Genomic DNA, 27,408 nt, shown 5'->3' with positions numbered 1-27,408 from the left:
TTCCTTGTTGGATTCGGCTAGGCTAAGGTAATCCAACTTAAACTCAAACTCCTAATTACCTACTCCTAATAGTAACACAACTCTTACTTAAGATAAGATAAGATAAGGATAAGATAAGATAAGGGATAAGGGATGGTGAAGTTGGCGGCGAGTTGGAGAGCAGAGTGTGGACCCACCCTGATGAGCTGTCATGTGGGCCCTGCCCTACTGCAGCTGCCGGACGGTGCGCGCATCTCGCGGTGCTGCTGCCGTGCGATGCGTGCTGCGTGCTGCCGGCCGGTGCGTGTTGCGTGCTGTCGGGTGGCGCGTGTTGCGTGCTGCCAGGCGGTGCGTGCTGCGCGCTGTCGAGCAGTGTGTGCTGCGTGCTGCCAGGCGGTGCGTGCTGCTGCCTATGACTGTGCCGCAGTGCGTTGCCGGTTGGTGTGACCATAACATCACACCCCTCCTGGACAACGAGCTTGTCCTCAAGCTCGAATTCCGGATACGGGGCTTGGAACTCTTCCAATGGATCAAACGGCTGCACACTATCTCTCAGTCCACCAACAGCATGAACAATAGGGACTGTCCCGTAGCTCAGTGCATAAAGCCGGTTCCATTCTTTTGCATCAATCCCATTCACAATGCCCTTCAGCTTCCAATCACACTCATTTATTATTTGATGCAAACCCCAACCTCCTTTAGTTTTCAGCCCCCAAGCGTAACCATGGCTTACGGTGACTACACGATCTGCTGCTTTCAGGCCAACTGCAAGGACCTTGAAGTGTTCCCAACCTCCTGGGTCATGTAGTTTGAAGTAGTTTTGTGGAAGGTCCACATAACGAAAATCGCGTACTGGACCACGACCCCGGTGTGCTATGTTGTGGATCACAAGAACGCGTCGGGTATACTTACAGAAGAGAACCTCAAGAGCAGCCTCCATATCCTGCCCATCCACCTTATATCACTTGCGCACTCCTGTTTCTTGGACTTCTGCATAGTTACCATACTGTGGTGCCACAACCATAACTCTATGTTCACGCCGAGCCAAGGCCTTCGGTAAAGTCCCAGCAACATCGCTAAGTCCACCTGTCCTCGACCTAGGAGCGCATTCTGCAGGTACCAATATAATGTTCATGACATTGTCCCCGGCCAAAGGAGGAGACTTTACAGTTTCATCCCCCCGTGCGCTGATTACAAAAGAGTTGCTCGCAATGGTATAGCCCTCCCGGTGTTGTTCACTGGATGCCTCCGCCCAGTCCGGACAGCGACTGTTTGTGTTGGCGATTCCCTTAGAACTCCTTTCTTTGTTGGAGAGGAATGCTTCCAGCAGGCGTCGCATCTCCCGGACATCTTCCTTGACTTCACGAACCTCCATGCTGGTTTCTGCTAGCCTATGTTCCAGTTCGTTGATCTTGAATGATAGTTGCTCCATATTGCCCGTGACGTTTGGCTCTAATACCAAAATGTTATGGTCCCGCGCGTAGGATATTGTCACGGGTCGGTCCACGGGGAGAAAGCCCTGCTTTCCCTTGCGTGCAGACCCTATTGCGGAAACTGAATGGGTGATTTGTCCAAGAGACCACCCGAACTCTCCTTACTCTTCTCTTGACTGGAAAACTGAATACTTTATTTCAACTTGTAGCTCCTTAAATAGGAGATTATAGAAGGAAATTCCTTGTTGGATTCGGCTAGGCTAAGGTAATCCAACTTAAACTCAAACTCCTAATTACCTACTCCTAATAGTAACACAACTCTTACTTAAGATAAGATAAGATAAGATAAGATAAGATAAGATAAGGGATAAGGGATGGTGAAGCTGGCGGCGAGTTGGAGAGTAGAGTGTGGACCCACCCTGATGAGCTGTCATGTAGGCCCCGCCCTACTGCAGCTGCCGTGCAATGCGTGCTGCTGCCGTGAGGTGCGTGTTGCGCGCTGTCGAGCGGTGTGTGCCGTTGTGCGGCGCTGCCAGGCGTTGTGTGCTGCGCGTTGTCGGGCGGTGCGTGCTGCGTGCTGCGTGCTGCCAGGCGGTGCCTGCTACTGCACGGCCTGCTGTGCGTGCTGCTGCCTATGATTGCGCTGCCGGTTGGTGTGACCATAACAGGAGCCCACACCCTTTTGTTTGGCTTGGAGGGATCCAAGCGAACCTGATTAAGACGAGAAAGCAAGTTAGAGAAGGATTCAATTTCATCATCCCTTAATCCCCTACAAAACCTAAAAACCCAATTAGGAGCCATAGGTGTTCCTGAAGATGAGACAAATTTTGAGATCACCTCTTTTTTATATAGCGAAACAAAAAATAACAAAGGAAAATGGTCCTTTAGTGGGGTGTTTTATACCTAGATGTCCTCCCAAAATGGAATAATGTTACTAGAACAAACTTCATACCTAACAAACCTGAGAAATTGAGGAAGGGTGTTGTGAATGGCCTTGCAGGGTGCTGCCAAGTTAGCCTGCCTTAATACACCAACATCCCACCCATTCTTTGAGCTCCCATGAATACTTCCCACCACTTCATGTCAAAGTCTCTCGCTTTCCAATGGCCATCACCACAGCCATTTCCCCAATAGAGCTTGATTTTTTCAACCACCCTCCCTATTCCCAAACCCCCCTCTTCTTTACTTAAACATACAATTTCCCATTTAACCAAATGGTCCTTTTTTTTCCCTTCTCCTAGCTCCCATAGGAAATCTCTCATCAACTTCTCCAGCTTCCTAGCTTCCTTAGGTGGTATCCTAAAGATAGACAGAAAGTAAGAGGGTAAATTAGCCAACGTAGCTCTTATTAAGGTGATGCTACATCCCAAAGAGATTAAATCTTCTTCCACAAAGCTAATCTCTTCTCAAACTTTTTCTAGCACTGGAGTCCAAAATCTGCTTTCCCTAGGATTTACCCCTAATGGAAGCCCTAAGTACGACATAGGCTAAGAAGAGATGGAACACTCAAGACACTCTGCAATAGCCTTAGTCTCCCCATCTTCCAAATTAATACCCGCTTTCAATTCTTTTCCAAATTTATTTTCAGATTAGAGATTCTTTCAAAACCTTTGATTAGTTCATTTATGTTTGTTACCTTCTCGCTAATACCTCCTTCACAAAAATCATCAAGTCATCTGCAAACTGGAGATGGGTGATTGGGATCTGGTTTCTCCCTACTTTCCTCTATCGGCCTTAGTAATGATTCTACTAATCACATTGGCTACTAAAGTAAATATGAAAGGAAAGAGTGGGTCCCCTTGTCTGACACCCCTGCAAGCTGGAAAAAAATCCTTCACCACACCATTGACCAATATAGAGTAGTGACAAGTACTAAGATACGCAAGTATCCAACTACACCACTTGTCCCCAAACCTACAATTCCTCATCACCTTTGATAAAAATTCCCAATCCACCCAGTCATAAGTCTTTTCAAGATCCAAATTACAAATGAAACCTCTTTGCCTAAACCTTTTCATTTCCTCCACACATTCATTCACATTAGAATCTGATCTGTTATTTGTTCCCCTTAAATGAAAGCCCCTTGAGTTTGGTTGGTGATGGATGGGAGAATTTCTTTGATCCTCAATGAGAGCACTTTAGCTAGAATTTTATAGATGCTTGTCACTAGACTAATAGGCCTAAAATCTTTTGGGTGGTTGGCATCAATCTTCTTAGGGGTTAAGGCCAAGAATGTGACATTGACTCTAGGGCTTATTATGTTGTTATCTGCAAATTCCTTAAAAACTTCAACTAAATCTTCTTTTAGCACCTCCTAATAATCTTGATAAAAAGCCGTCTGGGTCCAGAGCCTTGGATCTATCCATTAGAAAGACAGCTTGCTTTATCTCTTTTTCCTTGAAATTCCTTTTCAACCACTTTGCCTTCTCATCATCCAGTCTTGGCCATTCCACCCCTTCCACATTTGAGCTCATGTGCAACAAGATGGTATTATAGATGAATATATAGTAGAAAACTCATAGTATAACAAGTGTTAGAAGTATAGGCTAGTGTCCATGTTCCTACTTAATAATCCAAAACCATAATAAGCTGATGGAATTTTTCCCTGAACTCTTTCAGTTGCTAGCTAAGAGTATTTCCTGCCATGAAACCTTTTACTGCTTCCTTTTATTGTGCAGTCTGTTGCCAAATATTCTTGTGCAAGGAGTGCATACAGAAGCCATTGGGATTATATGTTCCCAAGCTGCTTCTCTATTTTATTCATAATCGCCAAATATCCCAGACAAGCAGAAACTATTTCACTATTCATTGGAAACACCATTTTGCTTTGAAAGTATCCATACCATACCCCTAATGGAGGTGCAGAATTTGCAATGCAAGAATAGCCACTAGCTTATCCTTTGTCAGATTTCCTAGGTGTGACAGTCCAAACTAGGGGTGTTCATTATATGGTCTAGACTGCCAAATTGAACCAAACCAAACTGAAATTGGTGGTTTGATCTAGTCTGGCCTTAGAAAATGGTCTGGTTTGGTCTGAGAATTCTCGGGCCATAATTTTCTTGTTTGGTTTGGTTCTGAATTTCAGAAACCAAACCATAAACCGAATTATTAATATATATATATATATATATATATTACATACATTTAAGCATTTATAATATAGTTAGTTATATATACACAACATAAGTATTCTTTTAACATTTAAACATATTACATAACTCTAAACTATATAAGTATTTCATACATTGTTGTTGTTTGTTTCAATTTTTAACTTGTAGTTTGATGCCCAAGGACCTGTTTATGTTTGATAAATTGTGAATGCAATTTAATTGACTTTAATAGGTGGTATTTCTTAACAAGTCAATTTGGTATTTGAATTTTTTTTGTTATTTATGCATGAATATATGCTATTTTGGGATTTCTAATTGGGTTAAGCCCAATAGAATGGCCCAAACCATATTAGAAACTGGACCAAATACTAGAATGGTTTGGTTTGGTCTGAGAACTCTTCAGACCATAATTTACTGGTTTAGTCTGAGATCTTCTCCAAAGCGGACCATGAACACCCTTAGTCCAAACCATGAAGGTTACCTTTGATGGGGAATTGAACTCCCAAATCTGGGTATTAGGAAAATCACTGACTAAATGTGTAGTGCATCCTAGTGTAGCTTCCTAAAGAATGATCTTGCTATAAAGGAGTATGATAGGGTCTAGCGTCATCTTGATCTGTCTTGGTGTAGAGCCTTGAAGTTTCAGCCATAGATTAGTAAGATCACCCACTGCAATCTGTTGATAGTGTCTTCTTGTAAGTAATTGAATAAAAGGTATTTATTTGATCCTAGATCTGTATTTATTTCTTCCAGTTTTTAGAAGTAAAAACGTGTTCATCTTTTCAACTTCTTTATCTAGGTTTCAAGTTTTAAGCAATTTTTAGGAATAAATATCAGTATGTGCAGTTGTGCATGTTGAGGAAACTGGACCAAATACTAGAATGGTTTGGTTTGGTCTGAGAACTCTTCAGACCATAATTTACTGGTTTAGTCTGAGATCTTCTCCAAGGCGGACCATGAACACCCTTAGTCCAAACCATGAAGGTTACCTTTGATGGGGAATTGAACTCCCAAATCTGGGTATTAGGAAAATCACTGACTAAATGTGTAGTGCATCCTAGTGTAGCTTCCTAAAGAATGATCTTGCTATAAAGGAGTATGATAGGTTCTAGCATCATCTTGATCTGTCTTGGTGTAGAGCCTTGAAGTTTCAGCCATAGATTAGTAAGTTCTCCCACTGCAATCTGTTGATAGTGTCTTCTTGTAAGTAATTGAATAAAAGGTATTTATTTTATCCTAGATCTGTATTTATTTCTTCCAGTTTTTAGAAGTAAAAACATGTTCCTCTTTTCAACTTCTTTATCTAGGTTTCAAGTTTTAAGCAATTTTTAGGAATAAATATCAGTATGTGCAGTTGTGCATGTTGAGGTGACTATATATATACATGTCAACTTGCATAAGGCTTAGTTTATAAATACAAAATAGTTTTCTACCATGTATACCAAGTCATAAACCATTGAGATTGATCTCTGGAGGATTCCATTCCCTAAAATAGTTTATAATTCTAAAATAGTTTAATGGCCAAATGGAAGTTCTGAACAGTTGATGTTGTAAATGCAGATACAAACAGTTGCTGTTGGGGCTGCCATTGGTCAGGCTTGTCTCCTACTTGCAGCAGGAAAGAAGGGTAGACGTTTTATGATGCCACATGCCAAAGGTTTGTTTGAGGTATCATAAACATTTCATTTCATTCATAATTTCTTGGTTCTAAAATCTCTAAACATGTGTCAATCTTTGCTTAAACCTGTCTCAGCCATGATTCAGCAACCTCGTGTCCCATCATCTGGATTAATGCCAGCAAGTGATGTTGTTATTCGTGCAAAAGAGGTTTGTGATGAACGTCTTCTGACATCCTTGCCTTTTATTGCATTGACTCTCTTGGAAGTCTGCATCTTCTATCTGTTATTTGAAAACATGTATTTCTATCTTTTTCCTAGTTAAAAGTTATAACTAAGAGTGCAAGCTATTAATTATTGGTCAGTAAATTTAGAGCAATAGTGAGGTGTATGTGCCTTTGAGAAGATGCACATCCTCAGGGTACATGGTGCATGTTAACATGCTGTACATGAGCTCAGGTAAAGACTAAGGTTGTTTTTGGTACGATTTCCACTTGCAACATTTTAGGTTGGTCAAAACAAGTTTATGAGAATATATTTTTTTCTACCAACAGATGATTTGAGTGATAAATACAACATTGGGGGTACCACTGCTGCTTCTCTGGGAAACGTCATATTTGGTGTTTCTACTATAAATGCCAACACTTAATCCAATGACTATATGTTTTTAGTGGAAGTAGTTATCTAATGTGATGTGACAAGACAATTTCTCAAAAATTTGTATCGACCAACACAACATGTTGTAAGTAGAAGTGGCAATGGTACCAAACACAACCTAAGTTTGTTAATTTGCAATAGGGAACATGCTTTTGCATGCATGGCTTCCTTTATTAGACAAAAAAGTTGTATCATCCATGTAAATATATAAGTAATGCATCTGAAATAATAATATGCATTGCATGGCTTTAGCATAAAAATAATATGCTCCAAAAACTAATACACTTTAGTATGAAAACCTGAATAAGCCATATCTGAAGGGAAGTAGCATGGATTTTGATAGGTGAGATGATTGTTAAGAGACTTGGGTTAACTTCAGCAAGGGATTCTCATATATTATATAAGCAATGGCAAGGTGTATCTACTAGCCGAACCCATATAGTTGGGATAAGGCTTGGATGATGATGAAGATGGTGTATCTAATGCACATATGTATTTATATGCATGCATATATTACATGTGTGAATTAAGTCATTGACATTATCAGGTTGGTCCAGAATGATTAACCAGTTTGACCTCTCCCCTTGTCAGCTTGACTTCCTGGTCATTTTTTTAATAAGGAATCCAAACCCTGGTTTCAAATTTTTGGATACATTGCTTGGTGTTATGGTAAACTCTTGGGAAGCATAGGAACATGGATTCAAGTCAGAAAGTGGTCACTTTGTGAAAAAAGATGCCAAAGGTTAGGTCTGTATCCAGTCCACCCCTCCCAAAACCCCTGATGGCTAGGACCAACATTGGGTAATGGCCTTTAATTTTGTTCTTTCCTGTACTTCTGTTTCAGAAGATGATCATATTGCTTTAAACATTTGTAGGTCATAACAAATAGGGACACACTCACTAAACTCTTGGCAAAGCATACCGGAAATGTAAGTGCAACATTTTTTTATATAAGTTTCTTTAATTCTATTTACAAATTACAAAAAGATAAACATGAAGACACTCATACCTTAACTTCCTCCTTCAGTCCATTGATACTGTAACAAATGCAATGAAGAGACCATTTTATATGGATTCCACAAGGGCTAAAGAGTTTGGTGTCATTGACAAGGTAAGCTCCTTCCCCTCCTTTTTGTAAGGTGGCTTGTTAACACCTTTAACCTCCTCTCATGGCTGTTGGTTCTTGTCACTCAGATTCTTTGGCGTGGTCAAGAGAAAATAATGGCTGATGTTGCCGCACCAGAGGAATGGGACAAGAGAGCTGGAATTAAGGTTGTTGACGGCATGTAAATCTTCGCTTAGTGAATGCTAATCGCTTTACCACTGTAAGTAGTTTTCCCCTTTTTCCTGATTGTAGCTGTTAATTTTCGTAGTTAAAACATTAAAACGGTGATCAGGTTCAGGTTCTAAACGAAGCTTTCTTATTGCTTGTATTGCAGGTGAGGTGGATTTGGCATGAAAGTTTTACTAGTAATAGCAATGATTCATATTTGATGGCCATGGTTCAAAGTTAACCAAGTCTTCTCCATCGCTATTGATCATTCATTGTAATAATTTTTCACTTAAAAGTAGTTTAACCAAGGGAATATGAAATTTAAAAAAAAAAAAAAAAAATCAATACAACTGCATGTGGAATTAAGAGAACCTTGTTACCGAGAAAAAAAAAGTTGACCCTGCTCAAATCTCAATTGCTCTGCTGCGGACCGAAATCAATAGTGGGACTTGTTCGCTAAGACCTTTTTATCAAGAGTGGGATCAAATCACTTTATTCAACTCAAACATGAATAAGCAACCAGGCCGCCACCTAAACGATTTTCTATCTGTGCCTTTTGCCTTTCTTTTTTTAATTAGTTCTGTATCGCTGACAAGGAGAAAACAATCATTCAGAGCTTGCACTTCGATAGTGATGAAGTTCAATGATCCATTAATTTGAAAGGAAATCATTTCATTTTCCTATAGCGTATCGGCCAGCATCAGTCCTTTTTTTTTTTAAGTCCCGACCCTCTGAATCAGGCCCTGACCCGATACAACCTCTGTAGGGGTGTATTGAGAAGTGGTCGATACGTAACGAGTTTTTGAACCTTGGATTTAACAAGTAGAAATAAACCTCTATGTGGCACCATTTTTATTGTAAACCACGATTATACGAATGAAGTGAACATTTTTTTAATAAGTGAACATTTTTTTAAAGCAAAAAAGTGAAGAAGAAATTGGGCCAATCTAAACCAAAAATCGATTTGCACTCCAGATGGAAGAAATATACGAATGAAGTCAGACAAATAAGGACATCACCAGAATGCGTTTAAGAATTTCAATGTACTCCATCCATTCTTCAGGAACACGAGTCAAACCCAACACAACGATGTCAATAGAAAACTTGTGCAAAGAATAAGAAAACCAAAGAATAGTCAAACCAACACAAAGATCAAAATATCATCAAGGTTGGTTTCAACCAAAACAAACCATGGAAAATTTTGTCAGGAATCTCTAAACCAATTGCAATGGATAAGCTCATCAAATGTCGAATATTGTTATTCAATGCCCTCATGGTTCCACCTCATTTTCGCTACAATCCATCATGCTTAATAAGATCAAATTTAAATAACAGGAGTTCTAACAAATATAATGAAGCATTACTACAGGGAAATAAAGAAAGACATAAATGACTAAACCATACTTTGTTTTTAATCTATCTTAAGATAACCTCCTGAAGTAGACCAGTGACTATAAAAGAAGGAAATAAGATCTAGTATGCCGAGTACGTCTCATTAGCAGGCCAGATGGTCCTGAAGATTGCAGTGGCAATTGGAAGAATACCCATGAGTGCAATCTGAAGCTGCTCTGAAGTGCTTGTCCTAACTGTTATCTGCCCACTTAGCTTGTTGTTCAATCCTACACGAACAGCCATCTTTGAGTTCCTTCCAACAGAGAACTGAGACTGCAGATTAGCCCCCAGTGCCAGGTCCCCCCTCCATTTCATCAGAGAAAGCCCCAAAGTGGACTGGTCTTGACCGATTGGAAAATCCTTCTCCCTCAAGCGGGCCTCTAAATTGGCACCATATGCCACATCACCTTGAGATCGAACTGCCCCAGTGCTCCCAACCAAAACCAGGCGTTTTCCAATTGCAATCTGATCCTCAATTTTGAGTCCAGTGGCCACATTTTCACCTAATAAAGTAACAGATATCCCAGCTGTAGTCTTGTTCTTCTTCATATTTTTAAATTTTGTCTCACCCCTGAGGATGTATGCAAGCTGTTTTCCAATGGTCTGGATGTCAAAGCCTGCTAGAGTTGACCCGTTCTCCCCATGTTTGGCTGAAACTGAAGAATCCAAATGGATGTTGAATTCCTTCTTATCCTTGGTGATTTGAACAGCAACCCCTGCTGGAAACTGACCAGCGATTGCAAGATTCTGTTCAAGGCTTACACCATCATACCCAGAATCATGGTCCCACCCATGTGTGTCTAGAACTGGCCTTGCTAGAAGCTGTGATGTTGGTTCCAAGAACCGATACCTGTAAGCTGGGTTATCTCCATCAAATGAAGGTGGCAGGACCATGTCAGGCAATGGAACTGGCACAGCTGAGGGACTTCCATTTTCCTGATCCACATCTTCACCCATATAGCCATAATCATCATCACTAGCCTTGCCTTTCTTCATCTCCTTCATTCTTTTAACCTCTTCTTTCCATTGTTTCTTCTGTAGGAGCTTTACCCGATAATCATACTCGTCAAAATATGCCTTCCTCTGCTCCTTGCTGAGATTAGCAACCTGAGCTTTCCTCAGTGGTTTGAACGGTGGGAGCTGGTCATATTCATCCTCTTCTTCTTCTTGGTCAGAATCAGACAAATCCCCCAAGTCAACATCAGAATCACCATTCTCACCACCCTGATCAGCAGATAGCTTTGGGTGGGCACGGGACTGCAACAGTGAAGACAACAAATAGGGTAGAGGCGGTGAGCGGATGCGGAAGCCAAAAAGCTTCCTCTGGTCAAATGGATCCTGAGGCTTCGACAAGGAACTCACTTCAGATAAGATCTTCATAGAGTAGCATAAGAGCAATAACTGGGGCCTCCAACTTTGACCATTGGGAAGAACTCGTTGACCTTCTCTGTTCTTTCTGCATGCAGGATGGTTTTCAACAAGAGACACCGGATTCATCAAACTTGGATTCATTAGACGAAGATCACCTACTGCTTGCCCAATGCACTGCTGTACAACGTGGGAACGTTGAGCAACAAAAACCTCATAGCTCAAGGGGGATCCAGATGGCCCATCTGGGGGTGCTGAAGCAGCATGGGTCAAAGTGACAATGGCACTGCGCCATATTGATGAGCCAAGAGAACTAGTAATTGATCTTAATAATGGCAGATCATTAAGATCTCTGGTCTGGGTGTCTAGCCGGTCTACATAAAGGACAATATCTGGGGGGCATTTCTTGGTGAACTTCTTTATAGATGATAGGACTTTCCTGTTAAAAGATTGTTCCATCACAGAAGGTCTGAGACCAGGAGTGTCAATGATCCGGATCTTAACTCCATCTACTGATCTGACAATCTCCTTCACTGTAGTTGTGGCAGGTTCAAATGCATCAATAACAGACATCTTTTCACCAAAAATTGAGTTGATGGTTGCACTCTTGCCTACTCCAGTTTTTCCAAGTACTAGGATGTTCAAAGAGAAGATCAGATCATCTTTGCCCTCTGCTTCCATCTGCATTGCTGTCGTCTTGGCAGCTTCCAGATTAAATACTTGACCAGTTCGCCTTCCTGCAGCTAGAACCATCCGGTATAGAACCTGTGACACAATGGAGTCTTCAGGAGAATGGCCTAGCCTCTGGACAAGCCTCAAGAATTTCACTCTAATGAGTTGCAACTGCTCCAGCTTCTTCTTTTCTTCTTCACTCAAATTGTCCTCCGATTCCCCCTCAGCTGTGAGGCCTGAAGGAGTAAAAATGCTGGGACGATTTGGTCGGGAATCAGGCTTCAGAGACCTTATTGAGGATCCCAAACCAGCAGGACGCTCAACAGAGAAAAGCCTGGAACCGTCTGATGAGGTAATTGTAATACTGCCACCATCTGACCCTGCATTAGTTGCTGCTTTCAGAAGAGCAGCCAAGGCAGCAGAATCAAATAATTCTTTCCCATCAGACTCCTCATCAGTTTCCACCACTTCATCTGAGTCCGTAGCAATCTGTCCATCAATTCTCTGAGAATGATCAAGGAAGCTTTCAGAACTAAAGTGAGAACCAGTGCCTGTTCCTTGCACCAACTCCATGATCCGTTTGGCAGCTTCAGAGCTTCCAAACATCACACCTTCAGCTTCTTCATCTGAAACTGGTCCTTCATCGTCATCTCCTCCTTCTAGGTCTTGAACTTCAGCTTCTTGCTTTATTTCTGGGTCTAGGATGGAAACCGGTACCATGGATTGAGGTTTGTTTAATTTGCTAGAGATCCCATCTTCCAATTCATAACCTTGAGCAGCTATGGAGGCATCGCCATTTTCTAAATGCTTGGACTCCTCCGCAACAGGCCCCGTGGAATTAATAGTAGAATCTACACTCTGAATCTTATCTCTGCCATCTGTATTGCCACTGGATTCTGATTCAACTCCATTAATAGCTGAGTCCAGGGTGGATTCATCTGCATCAGCTCCTGAAGCAGCAGTCTGTTGCTCACTTTCAAGTTCAGATATCCCAGTGTTTTCATCTTCATCTAGACAAATACTTTCATCAGCACCGGCACCAGCACCATCCCTTTCCCCTTCGTGGACATCTGCAGATACAGCCATTATAGTATCAACAGAAGTAGATCCGGTGTCCAAAACATCAACTTCCACCACTCTAGCCTTGTTGGTTATTGGTTCAAGTGATCCTAGTTCCTTGGCCTCATGGACAGGGTTGGTTGCTGCTTCATGTTCAACAGCATTGACTTCCTCTATCTTTGCAACACTAGTATCTGCCTCAATCAACTTGGAAAGAATAGGTTCATCAACAACATGACTGGATTGATCAGATCCAGTACCCAATCTGACACTTTTCTCTGCTGGTTGTTCCACTTTGTCGGTTTTAGAAGCCTTGTAGTCTCCATTATCTCCAACAACACCAGATTCTGAACCCAGCAGTCGCTCCACCCCTTCAGTTTCAGAAGCCTTGTATTCTTCTGTGTGTCCATCAACACAAGATTCTGAGTCCAACAGTCGCTCCACCACTTCAGTTTCAGAAGCCTCATTTTCCTCTTTATCTCCAACAACACCAGATTCTGGACCCGCCGGTTGCTCTACAATTTTAGCTTCAGAAGCATCATTTTCCTCTTTGTCTCCAACAACACCAGATTCTGAACCTAGCAAAACGGGTTGTCTGGTTTCAACAACCAAATCTCCACCAGTGACAGAATTCGTATTATCTGCCTTAATGAAATTTGAATCTACAGATTCTTCGATGACAGGGGCTGATTGATCAGCTTCACCATCCAAACTCGAGTTTTTTGCAATTACCTTAGAGTTCTGCTTAGAATCAACAGAAAATTCGCCTTCAATTGAAGAATGCACTTCAACAGTGTAACTGCCACCCAAAGCATCATTTTTATTTTCCTCCAAAATATCTTTCAATTCGGTCCCTTCTAACTCCTGCTTTTCAGGTACAGGGCTTCCTTGGCCTGCTGGGTTTGCATCCTCGTTCAACTTCGCACTTTCTGGCAAGTTATCTTGTTCACTTGCGGCTGAATCCTCAACACAAGAATTTGTACTGATGGGAACCTGATCCTCACCCAATTCATCCGAAACTGAAATTGCTTCTCCCGTAGGTTCTTTCTCTGCAGAATCCAAAACCCCAGCTTCAGGTTTAGGGTTTTCAGTGCCGTTGCCTTCTTCAATAGTCTCAGAATCATTGCCAGCAACTCCAAGTGGTTCAGGAACCCCATCCCTGCCCAGTCCCGATTGGACAAAACCCGAAGTCAATCCTTCAGAAGGGGCAGAATCCCTCCCCAAAGAAGATTCATCTTCTTCTCCTCCCTCATCCCCTAAAACCTTTACTTTTGGAGTTGGAGTTTCTACCATGCCACCAGACCCCTGTAATTCCTCGCTAGAAGGAACTCTAGTAAAGCCCGAAACTCCATCGTCCTCCACCTCGCTCACCAACCCCTCATCCTCGACGTCATCGTCCTCCCTCGATGGCTTCGCAATTGGCATCACAGTCTTCGGAGGCGAGAAACTCGAAGAACCCAAAGCAGATTGGACAAAAGGGACAGTCACCTCTTCCACTTGGCCACCCCTAACGAAAGAGATGCCAGCGCCTTCCCCCTCCACAGCCACTTCTATAGCTTCTTCATCTGGGTCTGCAGTAAATGGCCTCTCTGAAGCGGTTTCGAACTCGTCCTCACCGCTCACGAAGCCCTCGGACTCATAACTACCTTCGGTACTGCGACTGCTAACGCTACTACCATTGCTTTTCTTATCACCAACATTATCTTCATCATTTTCTATATCAAAATAAAAAGGAGGAGCTCGGATACCTGGTGAGCGGGATAGAGAGACCTTAACTGGTGGGTGGTGGTGTTGCTGGGATGTCTCCGCTGGTAATGGGGCCTCCTCTGTTGCGTAAAGCGGGACAGAAGCCTTTGAATCCATGGACGTAACCTTTTGTTTCTACCAACAAATATACAGATGCCGAAGTGCTGGAAATGATAGACTAGGATTAGGGTTTTCTTTTCGTTTTTCAATTTTCTTTTCCTTCCTCCCCTCCTTCCATATCCCAATTACCGTCTGTAGTTTCGATCGAAAAGATAGGATTTTTTATATGGGTTTGGCACGGAGAAAGCCACACAAAATAAGATTGAAGGTGCGAGATTTATATCTGTTTTCTTAGCTCATTGGCTCATTCCCTCTTTCTTTTTCGCATTTCTTTTCTTAAATTTTTCATTTTATTTTATTGACAAATAAATAAACCCTTGTAGATTTTTTCCCTTTTTAGATATTTTGTAATAATTTGTATTTTGTAGGGTTATCTTTTTTGTTTGGTTTTCATGTGATGTGAGATAAATACGTCCCTATTAGGATTTTCTGTTTAAGTGTTAAGTAAGCATCTTTAGGTGTCAAACTCACACGCACTCTCTCTCTCTGTAGGGAGGCTTGTTTGTTTTCTCTTGTTTTCTTTCCTTGTAAGTGAAGTATTTTGCCAATCACCCCAAATGGGTTAAGAGGAAAAGGTCAAAACTGAAAGGGAAAAAATGAAAAAGATTACAGGCCATCATCTCTCAATCACAGGCTTGGAATCCCATGGTTGAAGCTTAAAAGGATCCCATTATTATCATGTAATAATGGGCTGATTTACCCATTACATACTTATATAAATTATGTCATAGGCACCCATCAATATGTATAATGGATCAGTGGTTAGAATGATAAAGATGCATTGATGCAAAGGATTCATGTTGGGTGTATGCTTGGCGATGTTTAGTATTAATGTCGTTTTTTGAGAAAGCGGTGCTATGCAGGTGTCACATTAAAGAAAATGGTGTTTCAAGCAATATTATATTATTTGATTTCATTTTTTTAAATGTTGTTTTATGCCACACTTTAGAATTCGAGAAAGTGTGGTCTGGAGCAATACTTAATTCAATGTTTTCTAAGAAAACTGTGTTGCTGTCAACCATATAATGACGTGACATCAATATGGCATTATCTTGGATGTTGGATAATATAGATCAATGTTGAAAACATTGATGTTAGCACTAGTACCAAACAAAACTATAACTGTTTTTTCAAAAAATGTCTATGTAACAACACCAATTCCAAACAAAAATGAGAAAACAGTGTTTACAACTCCATATGTCTAGTACCATTTTTCTCAGAAAACAGTGTAATGTTCCCAACACCGATGCCAAGCACCTACTAAGAAAACAGAGCATTGGTTTTGTATTGCTTGGTAAGTGTTGTTCATGGTGCTAGAGGTTTGAAGGACAACAATTAAATACTTTACTTGCCTAAAAAAAGAAACTGATGTCTTTAGGTATGTCTTCTTTCTTTCATGAGCTTTTTGTGTTTATTCTTGACTTGTTAAACTATTTTTCTTCTGTGGGGAGGGACATTCCTCAAAAAGACGGTACTGGTGCATGAGAAAAGAAATCAAGGATTAACAAAACAGCTATTTTTCTTCTATTTGAAAGGATATTCGTCTTTATTGTTGGATATGAATCAGACCTGGATGGTTGGTTGAATGACAGTTTTTATAGTTTGGATAGGCTAGTGTATAAAACAACCATCCATACAGTACCCGTTAGAAGAAGTAATTTGTTACACACTAAAATTAAAAATAAAAAAATTAGGTAAACATAATAAGAAATAATTTAACAATGAATATATGAATTAGCCCACCCCATATAATTGGGATCAAGGACTTAAATTATGATGATGATGATGATTTTAGGCTCCTGCTGGGTAGGGACTATGATAAAGAGACCAAAAATCTTTTTCTTTGCATTTTGTACTCACATGTTGTGAAGAGGAAATATCTTGATGAGTTGATGAGGCCCAACCATAAATGGCGGTCTGGCTTTTTGAATCATATTTTCCTTTTTTCTTTACACCTGTCAAGATTGGGAGATCTTTTGTAGTGTTGATTATTTTGGATAGTGTCAGGGTTGGCTCTTACTTCTTGCAGGGTTTGTGTGGTTGCATTTGTTTTGTTTTTATCTGTTGTTGGGAGAAAGAGTTTTTATCTCCTCTCACTCCTCATCCCAAACGCATGGTTAAAAAAACAAGTTCCTCATATCTATTTATCTCAAAACAGCTAACCTTATCTGAATTTTCAAACCGATTGGTCAAATTACAATAAAACCCTCTTCTCTACCTTTAAAATACTAATGCTGCCAATAACAGTCTGATTAACGTGGCAGCTGATGAGGTGGCAAAGCAATAAGATCTACTAATAACGTAAATAGTTTAAACATACTAGCTGTCATATTCATGGGCCGGGGTTAGGCTCGGTTTTACATTATTTCAGGCAGGTTCGGGTCTGGCCCATTCAAACTTTGATAAAAGCCGCCCGGGTGCAAGTATGCAACCAATAGTCAACATTATAATATGTAATATATCTAAAATTTTAAATGTCATAAAATAATATAGACTAGATATTAAATAAAAGTAATTAAATCTTATTAACAAACTTTCCTACAGTTTTGGAATAACGAAAAAAAATATTAAGGATTAGTATTAAGTTTGGCAGTACTTAAAAATAAGTTCTTATTGGAATAAGTAATTATTTGGGATGGGATCAGACCAATAAGTATTTATGGCCCTCCGCATCACTTTAAAAGTATCTATACTACCCCTGTTTAAAATAAGAGTTTTTTCACCAAATACTCATAAGTGTTTATTATTTGTTTTAAGCACTTTTCATTATGTACTTATTTTTCAAAACCCAAACTTGGCCCAAGCATCTGATTGGACAAAATTTTCAAAATATATAACCTTAAATCCCAAAAGATTATTACATAAATCAATGAAGATCCTACCTAGAGAATTAAGCATCAGCAATATTTGGTTTAGTTTTATTTGTCAAATATGTGATCCGTTACAAGTTGAGGGGGCTAGAATGAGTACGGGCAGATTGAGAAGGATTTGGATGAAGGTAATGAGAAATTATTTAAGATTTTAAGTGCTTAATTTAATGATGGATATGGCATGAACAAAATAGAATGGCGAAACAGAATTCATGTAGCCGACCCCATATGGTTTGTATTAGAGCTCGATCCCGCTCTGGCTCCCTACTAGAAAATAGTTTGGATGTAAGGGCACTGAGATCGGCGGACTGGTTCTGCAAGACAAAGGAGAATCAGAGTACCCGGGGGTATGATCGGGGCTAGGCACTTCGATGCCTAAGATAGCCAAGCTGATAGCAAAAGCGAAAAAGAAAGCACATAGAGAGAGAGAGCTTCTTTGCATGGAATTCGCACATACCTTGTGAAGGTGCCTTTATATAGGCATCGAGGTCCAAAGTGGTGTGTCCAAAGCATTCAGAGACAATAAGCCTTATTGGCTCGTTATTTGCAGAGCATGTCTCCCTGGCGTTGCGATGATCCTCATCTAATTCCCTCCGAAGTGGGTGGGATCGGGTTCATCGTCGCCAGGTGGGCAATGTGTTGGCATATACTTTGGAGCCACCAAATAAGTTGGGCAGATAAGGTAGGACATGCCACATAGGTTGGTACCCTAGAGGTCGGTCAGTCGTGTAGGTTATCAGTTGTTCGGGTCGGTCGCTAGGGTCATTAGTTGGTTCTCTTCAAGGTGGCATGCTCCGATCTACCGTCAGGTGACCTACTAGTCTCTTGTTGATCGAAGTTTGGTCTATGGAGGGCGGCAGGAGCTGGTCCAGCCAAATGAGCCCCGGTCTCACATGGCATGGAGGTGTTATTAATCATTTCAGGCTAACCACATGGCACATATGATTGGAGGGCCAACCCCTCATTAGTTTGTACAAGGTTTAGATGGTTATGATGATGATGGTGGTAGTGATACTAAATGGATAGTATTATAGGTCTATTTTTCCCTCAATCATTTTCAACCACTCTTCAACCTGTTTGAATGAGGTAATGATTTGACGAGTTCTTTCATTTTATTCCTCAAAATTACCTAATTACCAAGTAAATTATTGAGAAAATATTTTGAAGAACAACCATGAGCTGTGGTAACCAACGAAATTCTATTAGAACTTACAAAATCCCAATAGACTTTTTAATAGTTTATGAAATAATTGTGATTTGAGAAGATTGTGAAAATTGGTTTATCATTAGGGTTTAATTTTGTTTTCCAAGACAAAAAAAATGGTGGAAATTATTTTTTCTGAAAAAATAAATCCATGCACATTGGCAAACACCCATACATTTATTGAAATCAAATGTAATTTGCCATTCATTTTCTCTTTGCCTTGTTGTACTCCTACAATCAACAGTAACATTTATATAGACATAAGAGATTAAGCATAGTGTTCAATCCTCTGCTTAAATCTTCAATGTTGGGATTGTAGACTTAGGTTGTGTTTGATTGCAATGTAAATGTGAATCGATGTAAAATTACATCATCGATTCGCATTTACACGTGTTTGTTTCCTGTGTAAAAGCAGATTGGTGTAAAACTCCACACCTGGTTCACTTTTTCGGTTATTTGTTTCCAATGTAAAGTTTACACCAAAAATTAATGTAAACCACTTTTTCGACTAACTTTTTCATCATAAATCAATGTAAATGATACATCGATTCTCATATAAAAAATCCCCCACCGATCTATTGAAATTTTAAACCGACAGATTGACTTTTCCATCGATTGACTTTTACACAGGATTTTTCCACCGCAATCAAATGCAGCCTTAAGTACTGAAATCCCTTATTGCATTGAATACTACTACTTGGATTTAGGTAGTTAACCACTCAATCTCAAACATGTCACCCATTCAAAGGGTGTTTACAAATATTTATGGCTTTGCTTTTTGAAATCAAAAGTAAATCCCAAACTAACAAAAAGTAATAAGTATGGTTGTAATGTGGCAAAGAGTGGTCTCCCTGAAAGATAGAGGATGATCGGAAAGTCTTATACGTATGAGGGGAGTCTTACTGAAGAGAGAGATAAGGTATAGCAAAGGAGGGGAGCAGGAAGGCAAGAAGGTTAAAAGGCAAAGACTCTCTCAATGCTCTTGAGACTGATATCATGTCGAGACCTTCGAGTCTCTCCCTTTTATAGAAGGACCATCGAGGCTATAACGAGAAATGTACAAATAAGGACTTTTCTCATTAGGAAAGTGGATCACAACTCTTTGGGTACCTAGCGGTAAGCCTTATCGAGGTTTCACTATGTGTCCAGTGAGGATCTTTGGGATGGGGATTCCCTTCCCCTTAGAACTCTTACATGGTACATATCTAGCTATAGCCCTTTTACACCTACTCGTGGTCACATGTTAGGTATGAAGCTCTTGGGATGATGACATGTCTTAGCGACATGGCCCATTGTGATGAGACGAGTTGTCACAGGTCATCGCAACTGAGTATGAGACGAATTATATGCTGAAGTTTCAAATGGCTATGAGCGATATGTTTAGGACATCGCCGGTGTAAATGATCGTGTTTATCACTTTGGAACGATTCTTAGTCGTTACAAAGGTTTGCAATTGTGTTTACTCGGCAAATTCGTTAACAAGCACAACACTCATCACAGGTACTATGGTGATCACCTTTGCATCATTATGATCCTCATCGCAATTCCCGCAATGTTGATCTACATGTAATTACAAAAAGAATGTAAGTTTAATGACTAAAAGTTGCTTAAACTCAATTTGGAAGGAGTACAAATACAAATATGTAGAGTTCAAAACCTTGTAATTTGTATGTATTTGTATTGTACATATTTATATTTATACTTTTTCCATACAGAGCCTTTAAGAGACAAAATCATACATAATGATAAATACCCCAATAACTAGGGGTGCTCTTGATTCGGTTAACCAAATCGTGGGCCTTTTGTTGTAACCAAACTAGTACTATCGGTTTTTGGAAAAACGATAACCAAAACCAAACCGAAGCCAATCGGTTAACCAGTTGACTAGTTCGGTTAACCATTAGTTCAGTTCGTCAATTTTTCTATTTTTTAATTTTTACAATATATTATAAATATAAATAAATACATAATAAAATTTTATAAATATATATAAAATATTATGTTTTAAATAATAAATAATATATCATATATTATAAATATATATGTATAAATAATGTGTATTTATTAATTGATAATACATATAATATACATAAATATATATAAAATATATAGAAATATGTGTATACTGGCTGGTTCGGTTAACTGCTGATTTTTTATATTGGTTAACCGAAACTGAACCGGTACCTTCAGTTGTTTCTTTTAAAACTCCGAACCAAAACTGAATCGATCGGTTTGGTTAACCGATTTTTCAGTTCGATTTTTTTTTGCTCACCCCTACCCATAGCCATATACTAGTATAAGTGCATGCATGCACATGTAAAAGTAAAGATATAAGAGTAAAAATGAAATCTCTTATAGAATGTGATGCTAGTAAATATATGATTTAGAGTGTGCTTTGTCTTGTGGGCATTTCATGATAGGCATTTATCCAAATGTCGCCATGTCATCACCCAAATTATCTTTTTTCCCATCATACACCCATACTCATTGATATTCACAAAGGTGGGTTTGATTTTTGTGTGCACCAACCGTTATTTTAACGCTTCCCCCAACGGTTGAGCGTTTATTCACTATTCCGCTGATGTGGCGCCTAGTGGTGCCTAGTTGTCCACAAACAGTTTATCAAGTACTTTTCTAGGTTTTGAAGACAAATCAAGTACAAATGTTTATTTAATAAATGGAAGTTATGCCAAATACATACTTAGCTTTTATTATTTGTACGGGAATTAGACAAATATCCCTTCATATAGCATAGATATGAAGTCTTATTTTAATTGAACAACTAGTGGGGACTCGTGAGATGCATGTGATTTATCAAGGAAAAGTGTAACAATGGAAATTGATAGTTATATTAATTGTATTAGTAATTTTTAACAAAAATAATAAGGCACTACTAATTACTTAATAAATAATTATTTTTTCACATTATCCATTAGTATTCTATTTTATTTATTTTACTTCATTAAGAAATTAAATGTTATAATTAAATTAAACTTTTTTAGTCATAATTAAATTAATCTAAGCCCAAGCTCAAGGTTTAAGACTTTAGGTTAGGCTTTGGTTAATCCTCAACCTGACCCAACCCCTTAAGTTGCACCCCTAAGAGCAATGTGAAATTTGTAATTAGACTGAATCAAATCTAAGCACAACCCATGCATGCATTATTTTTGGGTTTTTAACTAATTTTAAATAGAAATTATTAATATTGAATCCAAAGGAGCTATGGGGATTGAGCTACCCCCATTGTGTAGTATAATGAACCAAAAACATAAAAGACCTCAAGCCAAGTTTTGATAGTGTATTAACAACTTTATAGGTTGAGTAGCCCAGCCCTGTCCACACCATAAGCATAATAATATTTGTCTAGGCTTGGGATAGGGACAAGCTCACCAATGTTAATTATAAAACTATGGCAAAGGGGTGGAGACCATACTCCCTGTCCTCGACCCCGACTTTGAAACAAATCCTTGTCCTTGTCCCTGACCCCCGCCAGGGATAAATATGAGCCTCCATCCCCAATTCCTAATGGAGACGGGTTCTTTATTGGAACCTAAATCCTTAGAATTTTTAAAAATATATATATATATGCTTTCAAACTAGATGGTTTTGATTTATTTTTGGAACCGGCAATAAGAAAAACAATTCATTTTGTAGAACATCCCCTTGATTACCCAAAATTTACAACACAAGTTCATTTCATAGTTTTTTCATTTAATCATTCTTACAACGAGGTTGTGTTTTGTTGCACTAAGATGAAGGATTTTCTTGGAAATGATTTTCAATAAAAAAAATGAATGATAACCCTTCTTTTTTGTGCTTCACTTTAATTGAAGAGCAGACATGCATGATTTATAAATACATGAATGTTACAAAATATACGTATTGGGAGTGCCAACCCATGTGGAAAATAAAATTTTCTACCCAATTTTGAAAAGTTTTCATTTTCTATGTCACTAATCTTATGTGCAACCAAACACCATAAAATAGCAATTTTCAGGAATAAATGTTTCTTTCATTTCTTATGCAGCCAGACAAAACCCATATCTAACATACTTGAAGCTTTCAATGGTTCATGGCATTCGCAAGATTTCCTTGGTCATAATTTTCACAAAATTAATAAGCACAAAAGTAACTCATGAGATATATAGTTTGGATATAGTAAATTTTTCGGGAAGGGGATTTGGGATTCGGAAACATCTCATTTTTTATATACCAGGCATCTCCACAAATATTTATCTTAGCAGTTTTGACATAATTCCTTTGAGTCTTCAGTGACTTGTCCAAAGCCACAAAAGCAAATAAAGAGATACAATGATGCCACAAAAGTTAATATAGAGGTACTTCGACATTATTACCATGTTGAGGCTTCTTGCTTTGACATATATATATATATATATATATATATATATATATATATATATATATATATATATATATATATATATGTGTGTGTGTGTGTGTGTGTGTGTGTGTGTGTGTGTGTGTGTGTGTATGTATGTATATATAATAAAATTGGATGGTCCATGTCAGTATGTCTCTCCTTTGAGAGAAGCTATTTATCTATTTCTTCATTTTCTGCATTTTTCGTATTTTCTTTTGTTTTAAAATTTTAAAAAAACAATCATTGCATATTTTGATTATATTATTAAAACTGTACACTATTAGAAAGAAACCTTTGAGTTTTCCAAGGCCTCTTATTTTAATACATGTTATTATTACATTTAAAAAAGACATTTAAGAGAGAGAGAGAGAGAAAACATTTATATTATTAAAGAGAGAAATCAAAGGAGTGATGTAAGGAGGTTTGGGAATTTTAGGCCCCCCTTAATGACTAAAGAACTCATGATACAAAACCCTAATATTAATAAAGTAATAAAATATTATTAAATTAATAATAAAATAATAGTGATATAATAAAATTTACTAAAGTAATAATAGCAAACAACGATATTAATTATTAAATATAATAATAATAATGTATAAATAAAATATTAATACAATATATTTTGTGATAGGAAAAAGTAATTTTAGTTATACTAACCAAGTAATAAATAAATCATAAAATAAAAAATATTAATATTAACAATTAAATAATATTAAGTACAAATACTAAGATATTAATTATTAAAGACTAATAAAAAAACAATAAAAAGTACTAATAAAATGAACCAAACAACAATAATCAAAATCCAATAATTATGTATACATATATATTATTATTATTTTAAATTATTAATATAATTAATCTAAATTATTAAATTGCTTTTATAATGAATTAAATTACTAAAATAAAGATTACTAAAATTATTAATATAACTATCAAATTCCATTCATTTGCTTTTCCTTGACAAATCCTATACATTACACGGGTCCCTGCTAATATATATATATATATATATATATATATATATATATATATATATATATATATATATATATAATTGGACAGTCCATGTCAACATGTTTCTCTTTTGAGATAAGCTATTTATCTCCATTTTTTGCATTTTTCTTATTTTCTTTTGTTTTAATAATATAAAAAAGTATTCATTGTAATCAATAAAGCTTTACACTATCATCAATATATTATATTATTAAAGAGAGAGATAGAAAGAGAGAGAATTAAGAGTGTGTTAATGAGAGTTAATGAGAGATATAGAAACGTTGGATAGTTTATTAGGCCCCCTAGGGAATGGAATTATCATTCAAGAGAGCAATAATGCAATATGTTATTAGAGAGAGAGAGAGAGAGAGAGGGGGGGGGGACATTTGGGTATTTTAGGCCCCCCTAGAGAATGGAATTCCCATTCAAGAGTTTTAAAGAAACTCATGACAAAAGTATTAATAAAATATTAATAAACTATTAACAAAATATTAGTAAAATAATAATAAATTAATAGTATTATAATAAAACATTAATAAGTTAATAACACGAAACAAAGATATGAATTTTTAAATATAATAATATATAAATATTTTGTTTATACAATGTAAAGTAATAATATTATTAATAATATAATAATCATTAAGTAATGATATAATATGATTAAAATTTATATAAAATTATTAATATAATAACAAAGTATTGAAATGATAATAAAATAACAACTCCAAATGAACCAAACAACAACCATCAAAATCCAATTCTGATTCCCAACTGAACCAAATAGGCGTTAGGATGAGGTGATTCTAATTACATTTCCGATTTCAATCTTGTTTTTAAAATATTATAATAATATTAATAAAACTTAGAAAAAAAGAAAAAATAGATTTATCTTATAATAGTTAATAAAAGTAAAGGAATTTGGTTTCCTTCAAATGTTAATTAAAAATGTTTCAATTTCACTTAAAACAAACTTAATAAATACTAATTAAGAAATTTAAACACTAATTAAGAAATTTGTTGTTTTATGTTTTATCGTTTAACCAACCTATTAAAGATTGGATTCGATTCAAATATCTGAATTTCCTTAATGGATTCAAAATTGAATCACCATATGTGAGATCTGACCGGATCTTCAGGTCGGGTCAGATCCAGATATGCCCATATATCATAAGACATGTAGCGTAGCATGTGTATCCTTTCTCACTACCATTTTATCTATTTGGTTTCCTTAAAACTCTAAATAAAAGCATTTCAATTTCACTTAAAAATCAAACTTAATGAACACTAATAAAAATAAGAAATTTAAACATTGATTAAGAAATTTGTTAATTTATGTTTTACTAGCAAGGACCCTTGCGATGCATCAAATTTGTTAACAAAAAATGAAATAATGGAAATTGATAACTATTATAAGGAAGGAATGCTATGTTGTTTAAAATAATTAATCTTTATTTTATTAATGCTATGATTTAGTAATTTAGTAATTTTGATTAATTATATTAATATATTTAATAATAATAATGAATTATTTCTAATAATTAAATGTTTTAATTTTTTGTAAATGTACTTACATATTTAAAATACTTAAATATAAAAATATATAAAGTTAAGTTATAGCCATAATTAAATTAATCTAAGCCCAAGCTCAAGGTTTTAGACTTCGGGTTGGGCTTTTATTAATTTTAGTTATTAGGTTTCAAATTATAGTTTTTTGACAATTAACCAATTAATAAGATTTGAATATGAATAGGGATGGCAATGTTCTCCGTCCTATTGGGTACTCAACATCGGGTTGGGGATGGAGATTACCTTAGTAGGGACAACAATTGATGGTGATACCCAATCAAGGATATGGAAAAAGATGGGGGAGTGAATTCCTTGCCCCACCCTAACCCCAATTATATATATATATATCCATTAACAAAAAAGTGATAACTCCACTCTTTTAAAATTCACACATGTAGCATCTTAATCCCTAAAAAGTGGTCACTTCAAATGTTATGGTAGTAACTTAATTTTATTCAAACACAACCACTTCAAAAGTAACGATTAAACAAATAATTTAATTTAAAAATATTCAAAATATTAAATGGATAAAAATAAAAATAAATGAAATTCATAAAAATGCCTAAACAATTAATACAATGGTGTGAGTTTCATTATTTTAGATGAAATGGTTTATTAATTGCAAACTATACTTAATTGTTTTTGGAAATGTAACCTAACTTAGCTTTTAAAAATAAATCTATCAAATAAATAGTAAGTACCCAACTAAAGTGGTTTACGACTTACAAATAAGATTTCATTTAATCTCTTAAATCCTATTAATAAACTAATAGTGATTTTCAAACAAAGTAGGTCAAAATATATTGTCAATTACAAAGTATGGGGTCATTCTCTAGATAAAACATGGTAAATCTCTTAGATCAAATAAAATGACTATCCTAAATGCCTGATATAAATAATTTAAAATTTTAAAATAATTCAAATTAATGGTCCCATACTTAGTACGGGGGTCATTCCTAGTTTTTTAAAACAAAAACACAAAAAATATGTTCTTAGTTGTGTGTGTATTTTTTGTTTTCTAAAATAAAACGAATTAAAAATGTGTTCTTGAATCTGGTTTCAAAAACATGTTTTCATCTGATCATTGAACATCATGTTCCATAAATCATATAATTTATATACTAAAAAATGTGTTTTTGTTTTAAAACCAATATTTTGTTGGTTTCAAAAACAAGTATTATTTTTTGAAATAAAACCAACTTGTTTTTCCATTCAGAAACAAAAGAAGATTTCAAGAACATGTTTTTATGTTGATGTGACAATTCCAAAAACAAATGAAAACATACAAGGGTAAATTACAGATTAGTGCCATGTACTTTGGGGCTAGGAATGCAAATGGATTGGATCATGACCCAATCTAATCCGATATCCCACCCTATTTGGTCAAATTCAAATCACCCTTGGTCGGATTTTTGAATCAGATTCTAATCACCCCTATCAAGTTCGAGAAAATTCGATCTTATGTGTTATATATTTATAAATATAAATATATAATACATATATATGTGTGTTATTTATTTATTTATAAATATATTATTTAAATTGTATTTTATACATTTGTTATATTGTTTATTTTTTATAAAAAACATGTATATGTATGATGAAAATAATTAAAAAATACTTGTATTTTTTGTTTTTTCTTCATTTAAATTGGTATTTTTTCGTTTAATAATTTATTAATTTTTAAAGAAAACAAGTCAAATCAAATTAGATCTAAAGATCCAAATATCCGATAGGATTCAAATTTATATCGAGTCCTATTAGATCTGATCAGATCTGACATGAACAATGTCGGATCAGATTCGAATATACCCTAATTCAAATCCAATCCGATCCATTTGCATCCCTATTTAGGGCTAGTCTCACTTTAGTACCTGAATTTCAAAACATGTCACAACAGTACCTAAACTCCTAAAAACTGTCAGTTTAGTCCAAAATCTTTAACTGACATTAAGTGGCA

At 36.7% G+C, this 27,408-nt stretch overlaps 1 protein-coding gene and 1 pseudogene across 2 annotated transcripts in view; one reads left to right on the top strand and one right to left on the bottom strand.

Annotated features, from left to right (window-relative positions):
- The window catches only part of LOC148861514 (ATP-dependent caseinolytic (Clp) protease/crotonase family protein), a 36,697-nt gene extending 28,220 nt beyond the window's left edge, over positions 1–8,477 (top strand). The window contains exons 5-10 of the mRNA XM_088983374.1: positions 6,083–6,179; positions 6,276–6,349; positions 7,671–7,724; positions 7,823–7,906; positions 7,990–8,120; positions 8,235–8,477. Coding sequence (XP_088839500.1) covers positions 6,083–6,179; positions 6,276–6,349; positions 7,671–7,724; positions 7,823–7,906; positions 7,990–8,085 — 405 coding nt within the window. The 3' untranslated portion in view covers positions 8,086–8,120; positions 8,235–8,477. The remainder of the gene's footprint in view (positions 1–6,082; positions 6,180–6,275; positions 6,350–7,670; positions 7,725–7,822; positions 7,907–7,989; positions 8,121–8,234) is intronic.
- An 826-nt stretch (positions 8,478–9,303) lies between these two features.
- On the bottom strand, positions 9,304–14,692 carry LOC148861513 (translocase of chloroplast 159, chloroplastic pseudogene; annotated as a pseudogene). The gene has a single exon (XR_016112671.1). The product of XR_016112671.1 is annotated as a translocase of chloroplast 159, chloroplastic pseudogene (transcript).
- Positions 14,693–27,408: the final 12,716 nt, after the last annotated feature.

The sequence above is a fragment of the Nelumbo lutea genome, chromosome 4 (assembly GCF_056320005.1).
Source record: "Nelumbo lutea isolate HS-2025 chromosome 4, American lotus-T2T, whole genome shotgun sequence".
Lineage (NCBI taxonomy): Eukaryota > Viridiplantae > Streptophyta > Magnoliopsida > Proteales > Nelumbonaceae > Nelumbo > Nelumbo lutea.
The sequence above is the reverse complement of the archived record's forward strand: the minus strand, read 5'-3'. Positions and strand labels throughout refer to the sequence as shown.